Below are 14092 nucleotides of genomic sequence, written 5' to 3' on the forward strand. Positions count from 1 at the left end.
AACATTCATTATAATTTTCATTATGAATTATAATTTATATTTAAAATTAAAACATAATTATAATTTACAATTATGAATGATAAATTTTATAGAGTTTGATTTACTCTTAAGAGTGAAGCTGGTCTTAGCCGGTTTGGCTCAGTGGATAGAGCGTCGGCCTGCAGACTGAAGGGTCCCAGGTTCGATTCCGGTCAAGGGCATGTACCTTGGTTGCGGGCACATACCCAGTAGGGAGTGTGCAGGAGGCAGCTGATCGATGTTTCTCTCTCATCAATGTTTCTAACTCTCTATCCCTCTCCCTTCCTCTCTGTAAAAAAATCAATAAACTATATTTTAAAAAAAAGAGTGAAGCTGATCATTAAAAAAGTATGTAAGTGCCATTTTTATTTCCTGTCTTATAACCTATCTGCTCATGGCCCTTACCCATTTTTTTCTGTTGTGTTATTCAATTTTTCTTATTGATTTGTAGGAGGAACTCTTTATGCATTTAAGGAAGTTAGCCTTTAGCTGTATGTATTGCAGTCAGTTCATTTTTGTTGTTATGCCATATAGAATTTTTAAAAGATTTAATTAGTCACTGGTCAATCTCTTTATTTTATGGCAGGGGTGGGGTACGTCTAGCTAGCCCATGGGCCTCATAAGTCCTGCGAAATCATTTGGTCTGGCCCTGCCAAGGCGTTAGGGGTGAGTTAATTAAATGTTTGACCAAATATAGCAGGCTAATTTTTAAGTTGATGATTTTGTGTGGCCTGTGAATGATGTTATAAATATCCAAATGGCTCTTGGCAGAAAAAAGGTTCCCCACCCTTGTCTTATGGCCTTGATTTTGAGTAAGTTTTAGAAGGTCAGCGCCAATTTAAGATTTGGTATATAGCATGCTTTTTTTTAGTACTTACATGCTTTTATTTTTAAAAATCCAAATCTTTAATTTATCTGCAATTTATTTTAGCATAAAGAGTGAGATAGAATTCCGATTTAACATTTACCCATAAAGATGTGGATTTTGATTTGTGCACTTTTACTAACTAGTTTTATAATTTTGACCAAATTAGCCTCTATGAAGCTCAATTTCCTTATCTGTATAATGGGAATAAGAATAATAATAATCATCTAATGGAGCTGTTGAGAAGGTTAAGTAAGATTATATACGGAAAACATTCAGCATAGTTCCTGGAACATATTAAGTGTTCAAATCATGGTCCACATTCTCAGGAACCTGGGACTACATGGTGTGTTCCAGCAAGGGGAGAAGTTCCAGGTGGTTAGGAGACAGAAGTTACCTCGAAACTCACTAGGGTGTGATTTAGGGTGAGTCACTTTGTCACCCAAACCTTCAGTTTCCTCACCTGCATATTGAATGACCAGAACCAGTCCATGAGATATTGGCAGGTCTGGATGAGATCACATCTGTGAAAGCATTGTGTACCCTGTAAGGGACCATATGAAAAGGCTGGAGAATATGGCCCAGTGAATGAGGGGCAGGAATGGCACAGGGGCGGGGGGGCGGGGCGTGTTTGATACCCCTAGCCAAGGAGCATAATTACCTTGCAATAATATGAAATTAACAGCCGGTGTAAAGCAAGGAAGCTTGCAGCAGTTGATTATAGTAATGTTTAGTAATTGCCTTCTGGTAATTAAGCAATAATGAGCTTCCTGAGACAGAACCTTGTTAGAGCAAAAGCATGATCAAATGCTTTCAATTCAGTGTATACATCTTGAGCACAAGGTGGGATATACAGACACGAGTGTCTTGTTGAAGCATGCTTCTTGTCCTTAAGGACAGTTGGGGCAGTAGACATGTAGAGCACTCCCTTCTCCGCCGGGCAGGTGCATGCGCCTAGATGTACTTGAAGGCAGGCCCACAGTGGCTGGGGTTGTCCATGAGGGAGAGACTTTGCCTTCAGAGCCCCGAATGCCAGACTGAGCCCAGTCCCCGAGTGTTGCCCAGCATCTAAAGAGCCCCAGCTCAGAAATGCCTTCTTCAGTGTCACGTGCTGCCCCTTTTTATTCTCTCTATTTGGTTGTTTGGGTTCATCAGGCGTATACTGCTTCTTATGCCCTGCCCATCTCCCTCCGCAGCTTCTGGGTGGGCTTGGTGTTGTGTTTAGGGCCTCTGTTTCTACTGGACTTGCTGACTCAGATTTTCCCTGGGTGGGGGTTGCCGGATAAAATATAGGATGCCCAGTTAAATTGGAATTTCAGACAAACAACCAATAATTTTTTTAGTGTAAGTATGTCCCACACAATATTTGGGTCACACTTCTATACTAAAAAATTATTCATATGTCCATGTCATATTTGGAATAAACATATTAAAATTTATTTGTTGCTATCTGAAATGCAAATTTAACTGGTGGCCTTTCTCTCCTTCTTTCCCTTCTTCCCTCCTTCCTTTCTTCCTTACTCCCTTCCTTCCTTCATCTAGCAACCCTACCTGTATGGCCCCGATTTCAAATGCTGTAAAATAGACTTGATTACACTAATATTTAATGGAGCCTTAGTAGCAAAGGACGTTAAACGGTGTTATATGAGAAAATAATTCTGAGCTACAATCATGCTTGGTAAACCCTGGATTAAACAAGATTGGCCAGTTTTTTTAATTGTGGGAATTTTTAGAAACTTTTAAATCTCCAGTGTTGGGTTGTAGTAGGTAGTATTTCTCAAAGGTATGTCACTATCCTTCCCCTCTCCATTTCTGAGTATTTAAGGTTATAGGAGCAAGTGCTGAATGGATGCTGACAGTCTATAGTTGTAAACCATGAATTCTTATGTTGGGTTTTGGGAAAATACTTCTCTATAGAAAACAACAACAACTTTGTATAATGTTATGATTCCGTTTTTGTTTTTGTTTTTAAATACATTTTTATTGATTTCAGAGAGGAAGGGAGATGGAGAGAAAGATAGAAACATCAATGATGAGAGAGAATCATTGATTGGCTGCCTCCTGCACACCCCCTACTGGTGATCAAGCCTGCAACCCAGGTATGTGCCCCTGACTGGAATCGAACCCGGGACCCTTCAGTCTGCAGGCCAACGCTCTACCCACTGAGCAAAACCGGCTAGGGCTGATTCCATTTTTGTTTTAAAAGCCATACATTTATGAAATATAGATGTGAGTATATAGAAATAAATACACATAGATGTGAGTATATAGAAATAAAACTAGAAGGATGTATATACCACAGTGTTAACTGTCCTTATCCCCAGGAAGAGGTGTGGGGAGGGAAAGATTATAAGTGATTTTCTTTCCTTTCTGTTTGGCTGTATGTCCTGTAATCTGTATATATGACTCTTGTCAGAGGGTTAAAAAATGTGAGTATTTCATTTTAAAAAGGATCACTATTTCACGTATTATTTTATTTGCCTCCCAAGCAATTCAGTGATCGAGGCTCTAATAGTATCCCCATTTTATGGAGGAGGAAACTTAACACAGCTCTGCAGCAGACTCGGGGCTCCTGATTTCACTGTCTTGCTGCCTGTGTGGTATGAGAGAATGGCTGTCCTGGGGAGGGGTAGTGGCACCTGTCCACCCAACCCTTTCCTCCTGCTCCCCCCTCTCCAGTTTACAGAGTCTCAGTTGAGACTGGGAGAGGGAAAGGACCTGAGTGAGGCACATGGTTTTTGAACAAGGACACATCCTCAAATTATCTTTTTCTTGGGCAGGGGCTGGGGATCAGAAGGCAGGACAGGGATTTTGCTTTTTATTCACCAGAAGCCTTGACGTTATCTGTTATACTAGACCAGAAGGACAAGGGGGAAGTGTTCTGATGCACAACGGTGAAAACAATTTTGTTTTGTTTTTCAAAAGGTCACTTTGATAAATGATTTATGTTGCCAAAATCACATTGCCCAGAATTTTTTTCTTGTCTTTTTTTTTAAAAATCTTTATTGTTGAAAGTATTACATAGGTTTGCTTTTTCCCCCCATTATCCGCTCCCATCCTCCCCCCAACCCCCAAATTTTATTCTTTTTAATCTTTGCAAAGTACATGGTTCCTGTATCTTTTTTAAACTCATTTTTTCTCTCCTTTGTCTAATTTTCCTGTTTTGAACCTTAGGCATATCTCCATTTATTTAGAGCTATTGTGGCGATCATGTCATTTGGGGCTTTGCTTGTTTATCTGAGTAGCGATCCAGTCTCTGTTCCCTGTGCCTGATACTTGGTTACATGGATGAACGATGACGGAATTGTGGGCATCCTGTGCAGGGAAAAGTCTGGGTCCAGCTCCTAAAAGAAACCTGAGCTCGGAGGGCACAGTGAGGAGCGGTGCTTGTAGATCTGGAATCAGTGTGTGAACCTATCAATGTGGGGTGCTGCTTCCAGAGTGGGGAGATCCTAGAGCACCGTAGTTCAAAGGGGCTGGGCTTCCATTCACCTGAGCCTCCGCCCTCATGACAGATAGAGTGCTATTAACCATGAGGCAAGGGACAGTGGCATCTACTTTGGAAGGAGTTGGGCTTTGGAGTTTGATGGGTCTAGGGTTGAATCTTGGTCCTAAGACTAACTAGCTGTATATCTTTAGCACAACCTCTCTGTGCCTCAGTTTCATCTTCTGAAAGCCAGGGATGATAATAGTCCCTCCCTTATAGGATTGTTGTGAGGCTTAAATGAGTGAATACCTGTAGAACAGAACCTGGCACATCACAAACATTGAGTGTCAGCCATCATTATTATCATCATCATCATCAATAGAATATACAGTTTCTAGAGTAGCGCCTGGCCAGTGGCATGTCTTGGCAGGTGCTTGCTTCCCAGACAAGGTGTGACTTTGCTGCCCGTTTAGGGATGGGTGTAACTGACTGCTTCTGAATGGGTTTCTCTTCCTGGGAAGCTGCCTCATCACCTGGTGATCGGTGATGCCTGAGCTGTTACATTACTTACCAAGCAGAAGAGCTTCCTCAGAGTGCAGTTTCCAGAGAATTGTGTGAGCTTTTCACTCAGCCTTGTGTTTTCTATTGGAAAGAAAACAGTAACCACAGCAGGTAACCTGGAGTTTACAGTCCAGCCTTAGCCTGCATTTTTAAAGAGTCCAAACATTTTCCTCCCAGATGTTTATTTTTTTGAAAAAAAATTCAATAGAGCATTAAAGTAATTTCTTATAGAAAGGAGAAGGGGCCGAAACCGGTTTGGCTCAGTGGATGGACCGTCGGCCTGCGGACTGAGGGGTCCCGGGTTCGATTCCGGTCAAGGGCATGTGCCTGGGTTGCGGGCGCATCCCCAGTGGGGGATGTGCAGGAAGCAGCTGATCGATGTTTCTCTCTCGTCGATGTTTCTAGCTCTCTATCTCTCTCCCTTCCTCTCTGTGAAAAATCAATAAAATATATTAAAAAAAAAAGAAAAGAAAAGAAAGGAGAAGGGCCTTAATTTTTATTCTGTGGCTCACTCTCATGTCAACTACATGAGACTTGACGATGACCGTGGACTCGGACCAGGTAACACTTTGCCTTCCTTTCCTGAAGGGCATGATTTGGGCACTGTTAACCTTCTCTTAGGAGCCCTGTTCCTCAGGTTGTTATATTTGGACGCTGATCTCTGGATTCTCTACTTGTTTCTTTGGCCTCTGCCAAAGATGGAGAAGTAACTGTGTGGCAAACAGTCTAAGCTCAGAAAAAGAATGCAGCCCCATCCTGTGTTCCCTGTTTATAGGCTCATGAAAACAGGGAGCTGTGGTCCGTGGGTGGTCCACAGAGCCTCAAATCTTTCTGCTATCCTTGTGCTGTCTTTGCGTTTTCTTTTCTTTTTACTGTTAACAGCTTGCGTTTTAATGAACATACTCTGTCCGTGAGTTTTTGTTCAGAGTTTGACCTTGATTCTTATTTAGATTACAACAGTGCAGTGGAAAAGAGTTTTGGATTTGAAGCCAGAACAGAGAACGAAATCACATGTTTCTTAAGTGCTTAACCTTCATCATTTACTGTGTCAGATCTTTCTTAAGCTCCTACTATGAGCCAGGTACTGTGAAAGGCACTACAGGGCAGTAGTTCAGGGAAATGATCCCAGGCTGTCTTAACAACTTAAGTGAGGTCTTAACAACTTTTTATTTACCTTCTCTTCTGCTTCAGTATCCCCATCTGTCAAGTTAGGCTGTTAATAGTGTCCACCAGGTAGGATCGTTTGGAGGATGAAATGAATTAATAATATAGAGTGAAATGACGATGATGGGGGCGGGTTGGAATCAGGACTGAACAACTTCGTTACTCTCATGCTGCTCACAGTCCTGTGGTGTGTGTGTGTGTGTGTGCGCGTGTGCGTGCGTGCGTGCGTGTGTGTGTGTGTGTGTGTATGTGGCCGAGGTGCTGAGACATGCTGTTGGAGACAGATGTATATGATTAAGTACAGTAAAGCATGATGAGTACTACTAAAGGGAGAGGAGAATGGTATTGTGGGAGCATATAGCAGGTGCCCAGCACCCCTCATAGGTCAGAGAAGCACACTAGAGAGAGCAATGTTTAATCTGAATGCTAAGGGAGGAATAAAAATTACCTGAGCTGGGAGTGGTGAGGGGAGGTTGCATTCTGTGTGGTGTTTAAGAAACTGAAGAAATCTTGTGAGCCCTAGCCAGTTTTGTTCAGTGGATAGAAGGTCGGCCTGCGAACTGAAAGGTCCCGGGTTCGATTCCGGTCAAGGGCACATGCCTGGGTTGTGGGTTCAATCCCTAGTGGGGGACTTGCAGGAGGCAGCCGATCCATGATTCTCTCTCATCGTGGATGTTTCTATCTCTCTCTCCCTCTTCCTTCCTCTCTGAAATCAATTAAAAAAAAAAAATCTAGTGAGCCTACAGCATGGGCAGAGATGGTGCTGACAATAATGAAGACAGAAACCAGACCATGGAAAGTGTGTGAGTCACAGTGAGGATTTGGGGTGACTAAGAGCCAGATACTGTCTTTGGGGCTTTTCATTAATTACTTCAAGCATCACAACTCTGTGGTCTAGGTGTTATTAACCCCATTTTGCTGGTGGTGAAGTTAAGACTCTAAAAAATGTTCACTTGCCTTCAAGGCACAGACTTAAAAGGCAGCACAGTCAGGGTGTGAACCTAGGTTTCTCTGGCTCCAATGCTAGAGTTCTTTTGATGACTTCAGGCTATCCTCTTAATTTCCTTTATCTTCTGTTTACTCACTTGTAAAGTAGGGAACATAAATAAATACCCACCTCATAGACTTATGAGAACAAATGGAAATATACATAAGGTGCCAAGTACCTTGCCTGGCATATAGCAAGTACAGTGACTTCTTATGGACCCAGGTTCTTGACAGAGAAATGTTTTCCTTTCATGGTCCCCTGAACTGAGACAGAATCCCAAATGAGCTGCCAGCTGCATTTGGCCTGGTTGTCAAGTCATCTTTCCAAGGACCAGTTGAAATTAAGATCCATAGAGAACAACCATTGCACACAGAGAACTTATTCCTCTTGCTACCTGACAGGTGACAGTACAGTGGGCTCTGCTTCTGTTCTGAAGCCCTGAGTCATTTGTTCCCCAGCTGGCTGAGGCTTCTCTAGCTCTCCAAGCATCCTTCCCCTCATGGCTTGCTGTCACCCTTTCCCTCCTCCTCCAGAGTCCACCAGGCTTGTTCTGCCTGCACCTTATGAAATGAGCCCTGTTACTGATTGGAATTGAATTGAACTTCTTTGTTGTTGTTTAGCTTTTGTCATGTTGGTCTTGAAGGCAGAGATCTCTGTATGGTGATTAGCACAGTACTATCGTAGGTACTCAATAGACCACAATTATTTTCACTAGGATGGGGCTTTATGGATTCTAAGACTCTATTATATAGTGGGGTTTGTTTTTTTTTAATCTTCACAACAGTCCTCTGAGGTAGAGCTATAGTATTCTTCTTAGCACAGTTGGAGAAACTAAGGCTATAACTTAAGCCAGTGATGGCGAACCTATGACGCGTGTCAGAGGTGACACGTGAACTCATTTTTTTGGTTGATTTTTCTTTGTTAAATGGCATTTAAATATATAAAATAAATATCAAAAATATAAATCTTTGTTTTACTATGGTTGCAAATACCAAAAAAATTTCTATATGTTACACAGCACCAGAGTTAAGTTAGGGTTTTTTAAAATGCTGACACGCCGAGCTCAAAAGGTTCGCCACCATCACTGACTTAAGCAATATGACCATTAATGAATTATTTTGTTCTAGAGTCGTCATTTACTAGGTGTAACTCTGTCCCATGATCTAGGAAAATAGAGCTGAAAGATGTAAGCCCTTTCCTCAAGGATAGGATAGACATTTGAACAAATAACTGTATATAGCAAGTGAAGTTTAGGACAGAGGAATGATGAAGGTGTTTAACTTATATTTGGGGAAGATCCATGAGAAATTCAGAGAGAAAGAGATGGACTCTCCTTTGCCTTGCTGCCTTGCACCCCAGCTTCTCTGCACATAGACCTGTAATCTCCTTTCCATGCGAAAACACATCTTATCACACGAGCGACCTGCGACCTGACTACTTGGAAGTGTAAAGGTTACCAGGCGAAAGAACATCTGTGTCATTTACTCTCTGTGGTCTGAGGTGGCTGGGGAGGAATAAAGTCCATCTGTGACCAAACACCTGTGTTCCTCTCTCGTCGACAGAGTCACCAGAGGGGAACATTAAATTGCTCTTCAAATGAGTCAGACCCGCTTTCCCCGAGGAGACAGGGCCGGCGCAGCTTCAGCTCTGTGGGCAAGTCTGACCAGGCCCCATCTCACTCTTGCCTGTGTTTGTTTGCCTTGCAGCTGTGTAAATGAGTATGGAAGATTATGATTTCCTGTTTAAAATTGTTTTAATTGGCAATGCTGGTGTGGGGAAGACGTGCCTAGTCCGACGATTCACTCAGGTAAGAGAACTCGGAAGTCCAAGATTGGCTTTCTCGGTGTGGCCTGTGGGGTTAGGAGAAATAACAGGATAGGTGACTGGCCCCACGCCAGCTTCTTGGCTGCCAGTTATTAACTCTCCGTTTGAAAGCGCACCAGCTTTTGTAGGCTATGCTAGAGCTTTTTATTTTTTATTTTTTTAAAAAAATATATTATAGATTTTTTACAGAGAGGAAGGGAGAGGGATAGTTAGAAACATCCATGAGAGAGAAACATCGACTAGCTGCCTCCTGCACACCCCCTACTGGGGATGTGCCCGCAACCAAGGTACCCTTGACCGGAATCGAACCTGAGACCTTTCAGTCTGCAGGCCAATGCTCTATCCACTGAGCCAAACCAGTTAGGGCTAGGCTAGAGATTTTAAACCACCTCAAGGAAGCATGGCTCTCTGGGTTACCACCACCCTCCCATGGTCTTGTTGCTTCTTTTAATGAAAAGGGGCAGGTAGTTTTGTTTTCAGTGTGTGGCATCAGAAATATATGATTAGGCCCTGGCCGGGTGGTTTAATTGGTTGGAACATCATCCTGTACACGAAAAGATTTTGGATGTGATTCTTGGTCAGGGCACATATCTAAGTTTCGAGTTCAATCTTTAGTCAGAGTACATATGGGAGGCAACTGATCAATGTTTCTCTTTCACATTGAGTATCTCTCTCGCTCTCTCTCTCTCTCTTTTCCCCTCCCTCCCTCCCTTTCTTCCTTTCTTTCAAAGCAATAAACATATCCCCAGATGAGGATTTAAAAAACAAATTATTAGATTAATAGATAGATTATTAATTAATAATAATCTAAAGGAGGAAACAAATGAATCTGGATATCAAATTAAACCTAAATATTAATTTTAAAAAAGTCTTTATTGTTGAGAGGATTACAGATGTCCCCTCCCCCCCCCCACCCAAATTGCCTCCCTCCATCCAGTTCTCACCCTATCCTAGGCCTTCACCACCCTATAGTCTATGCCCATAGGTAATGCATATATGCATATAAGATCTTTGGTTAATGTCTTCCCACCCCTTCTCCCCCCTTCCTTCCATCAGTCTGTCCCATGTTTCCATGCTTCTGATTCTATGTTATTCAGTTTATTTTGTTCATTAGATTTCTTGTTCATTTATTTTGATTTTTATATTCAATTGTTGAAACTCAAATACAAATTAAACCAATCAGATTGCATTCTCAAGTCCCCCAGAAAATGGAGGGAATTGTTTTGGTTCAGAACCAAATATGTTGATTTCTCTAGATCTGTTAAATGGGAATGAATTGAGAACAGTGAAGGACTACTTGAATTAAATAAAATGTCTGCTCTGGGTTGAGTCCTTCTCTTATGATCTAAGTACAAATTTCCTTTGGGGCTGCCCTTTTGAGAATTATTGTCAGAGATTATATACTTGGTTTTATACAGAAATTGTGGGAAATTGTTCTGAGGTTGACCTTCTTTTGTGTTTTTCCGGAAAAGATATGAATGGCATCCTTTTTGGGATTATCATGCATGCATCTAGCAGTTTTCACAAAGTGCTAGTTGGGCAAGTTGAGACTAGCTCTTTTATCTGAGGCATAGAGCAAGTTGGTGCCGTGGAAAGGACATTGGCTTGAGAGTCAGGACGCAAGTCCTCGTGCCAGCTCTGCCCTTGGCTCATCTCTGAGCCCGGGTAGTTTACCCCCCACCTGCCTTCCTGACGGACATGAGAGGCCTGGTGATCTTCAAGTCCCCTCACAGCAATAACAGTCCGTGGTTCTGGGAAAACCTGGAGAGGCAGATTAGATAAGACAAACAGATTGGGACAGAGAGTCACCTTTGGAAATGTCAGGGTTTTCCCCATGACAATGAACACAATAGGTCTCGTGCTTTTTGCTAAATCTCAGCCTTGTGAAATCAAAAGTAACAAGCTTACGCTCAGCCAAAACCACTGTGGCGTCATATTGGAAACTCCAGCTGGTTTTACTTCCACCCAACATTAGCAGTCTTTCCTGCTTTTGGCAGGAGGACAAGACTGCAGAAATGTAGAGAAGTTTTCAGTCATTCCTTTGACCATCTCTTATTGCCAAAAGGTCCCTTAAAGAGCCCACTCCTCTCATTTTATGGGTGAAAACCTCAGGTCTAGAGGGATGAAATGACTTCTTAGTATCACATATCAATGTTAGTGGCAAAGCTAGTATTAGACCCAGGTCGCCTGGTTCTCAGCCTGATCATTTTTATCTTCTGTATGTTCTAACCTCTGAAACCATAGGCATGTTGTATTTCTTTTTAAAAGCATAAACTTTGTCATTAGAGTTAAAAAAACAAACAAACCCAAACACTTGCATTTTTTAACAGATTTTTACCAGTAAGCACATCACCCCTTATTTTTCATTTCTGTGTACTTTTTACCCCTCCCAGTCCCTTAGCTCCCCTTTAAGGTTCACATTTCATAGTCAGGATGATGTGTGGTTTTGTTATTTAGTAGACAGTTAAAATGAATTGGATTCAGCTGTTTCTGAGGCAGGAGGAGTTGGGGAGTGAAGTGAGGGGAGGAGACATTGCAACGGATTTGTTTTATTTTGTGGCATTTGTTAGACTGCAAAACAGCTGGAGCTGTAAACTTGAAGCTTGGCAGCCACGTGTTTGAGCCAAACCAAAATAGAAGAAAATTGATTCAATATTTGTAAGTAAAGTTATGAATGTTTATGTTTGCATCTTTTGCAGACATGCAATGGAACATTTTCTGTTGTTTTGAAGCTCAGTCTTTTAAGATTAAACATTAATTAAAGATTTCTCTTGTTAAGGAATGGATTTAATTAAAGATGGCCCAATCTTAGCTGCCAGAGCCAATAAAATCCATTTTACTGTAATTTCTGGAAATTCTGGAATGTTAGTGACGAGGGAAGAGAAACTAGGTGAAGTGTTCTTTCTTGATAGAACTTCCTCCCTAAGCTTACAGGAATATTATGTAACAGTCAATTACGTTACACACGTGATTTTGACAGAATCTAGTGTCGCTTCCAGTTTGCAATAAACCTTTTTTTTTTTTTTTTTTTGAAATGCTTACATCAGCCTCACACTCACTGGATTTGAGGCCCAGATTAGGTAACTAGTTTGCCTGAAGTCAACAGAGATCCTAGGCTGTTACCTCCGTGGGTTTAGTGCTACTTCTACTGGTCTCTCTCCCTGAATGACTGGTTTCTTCAGTTATCTTCCCAGTATCATTGGCCCTGATCTCATGCAATAATATGGTTATCACCCTGAGGGCAGGGGGAAATCCAAAAGCTTCATTGTCTTGTTCATTTTTCTCATACTGCGTTCCTGTTGTTTCTCTGTTGTCCACTCCCCTGAATGTCCATGCCCTAGATTGAGAACTAGTTTGAATCTTCCTTGATCTTACCTCTTTTAGAGAACCCACCCATTTTGCCTTCCCCCTAACAATCCTGATCTCATCCCGATGGCTCAATGCAACTCAATCTTAGCCTTGTGTCTGATATTTTTTGAAACCAGATCCCCCACCTCTGCCCTCTCCCAATTCTCTCCCTTCATCCTCTGTCTTCTTCTCCCTTATTTGTCCCCCTTCCCATTTCTTTCTTTTTCTTTCAGAATTTCTCTCTCCCTTTTCCTCCCTCTTTTCTGTTTCCTTCCAAACACACATACATGAGAAGTTAAATGAAACAGGGCTCCCGGGACACTAACTAGGGTTCTTTTTTCTGCTGGTTAACTTACCCAAAGGAAGGGACTGGTGGTGGGGGAAGTGGGAAAATTTTATGTAATTGTAAGATTTGCTTAATTATTATTTTCCATTATTTCTTCTTTAGGGTCTTTTCCCCCCAGGTCAAGGAGCCACAATTGGAGTTGATTTTATGATTAAGACTGTGGAGATTAATGGTGAAAAAGTAAAGGTAAGATGCTAAGTGTTCAATAAGGTTTTCACTGTGCTATGTGAGAGGAAATGGTGTTTTCATAACATTTGTCGTGTCTCCTCATTGAAACCTTCATTGAAAATAATATACTCAGTCACGACAGCTTATTTCCCAACAGAGCTCATTCCCTTTATGGGAGCAGGAAGGGGCTGTAGGTGATGCATTTACAGATGGGAAGACAGAGAAAGAAGGGCTAAGGCAAGTTTGTCCTGTCTTCGTCACGTCAGAGGTGATGCTAAAAAACAAGGCAGACATTTCTTGTTGGGATCTCTCTCCTGAGATGGGCCAGGAGGCGCTGCTACCTCTTCTGAACGGCAGCCCATGAAGAGCCAGTGGATGCCTACACTGGTTATGTGTGGGTCATTCCGTCGCATGGATCATTTCCCGTCTCCCATCACCCCCTGTTCCTAGCAAGGGAGAGATACTATGAGGGGTTCAGGAGGGATGCATGACCTCTCCCTTCCCCTTTGTGGTCGCTGGATAGTTTGGTACCTGTGAGAACTATGGTGTCAACAACAGAAGGGAGATGGTGCCTATCAAGTGCCCAGTATGTGCCAGTCCCTTTGCTAGGTGATTCTGCATGTGTCGTCCTATTTGACTTAATCCTTACTATAACTGTTGTGAGGCAAATATAGTAAATTATCTTCATTTTATAGGTTTCAGAGAGGCTGAGTGACTTATTTATCTGTGGCTTCACAGTTAGGAAGAGAGGTAGGAGGTAGGCAGGATCTGAATCACCCCACTCCTCCCCGGGGTCTCCCCTGCCATGAAAGAAGAGGGGAAGGAAGGCAGAATAAGCTTGTCACCTTGGAGCAAGGAAAGAAAGAAGGTGATGGAAAGGTTGAAATGAGATGAATCACACGGAAGGAGGGTAGAGAGACTTGCTTCTGAGAGTTAGTGAAATTCCACTGTCAGGTCTTTCAGAGCTGAGGCCCATGGAAAGATTCCACAGCCCTGGCAGCAGCTGCAGAGTGAAACCGTGGCATCAGCCCAGCTAGATCCCAACCCAAGCACTCCAAGTTTGAGTCCCTGTCATTTGCATCTCTCGTGTGCACCTGCATTCCTGCCCTCAAATGGTTGGGGAAAGGCAGAGAGGCTCCAGGGTGCCTCTGTAGCATTCCAGAGACACACAGAGGAGTGTGAGGATGAGGCTCCTGAGTGAGGGACAGAAGCTCTCCAGTGTCTCCCCCAAGTGTCTCCTCACTGCAGACATTTACACCAAATACATTAGTGATGGAGAGCTGGGGCTCTGGGAAACAGAAACGGCCTGAAATCCACGAGTGGCAGGGCAGGACCAGAACCGAGGTTTCTCTCCTGACTTCTCATCACCCTCCAAGCTCCTCC

General features: G+C 42.6%; 1 protein-coding gene across 2 annotated transcripts in view; it reads left to right on the forward strand.

Moving 5' to 3' along the window:
- The window catches only part of RAB30 (RAB30, member RAS oncogene family), an 85483-nt gene that overhangs the window by 54669 nt on the left and 16722 nt on the right, over positions 1-14092 (forward strand). For both annotated transcript variants that reach the window (XM_059708326.1, XM_059708325.1), the window contains 2 exons: positions 8730-8830; positions 12644-12727. In XM_059708326.1, the coding sequence (XP_059564309.1) occupies positions 8738-8830; positions 12644-12727 (177 nt within the window). In that variant the 5' untranslated portion in view covers positions 8730-8737. The remainder of the gene's footprint in view (positions 1-8729; positions 8831-12643; positions 12728-14092) is intronic.

This window comes from Myotis daubentonii, chromosome 9 (genome assembly GCF_963259705.1).
Source record: "Myotis daubentonii chromosome 9, mMyoDau2.1, whole genome shotgun sequence".
NCBI classification, from domain to species: Eukaryota; Metazoa; Chordata; class Mammalia; order Chiroptera; family Vespertilionidae; genus Myotis; species Myotis daubentonii.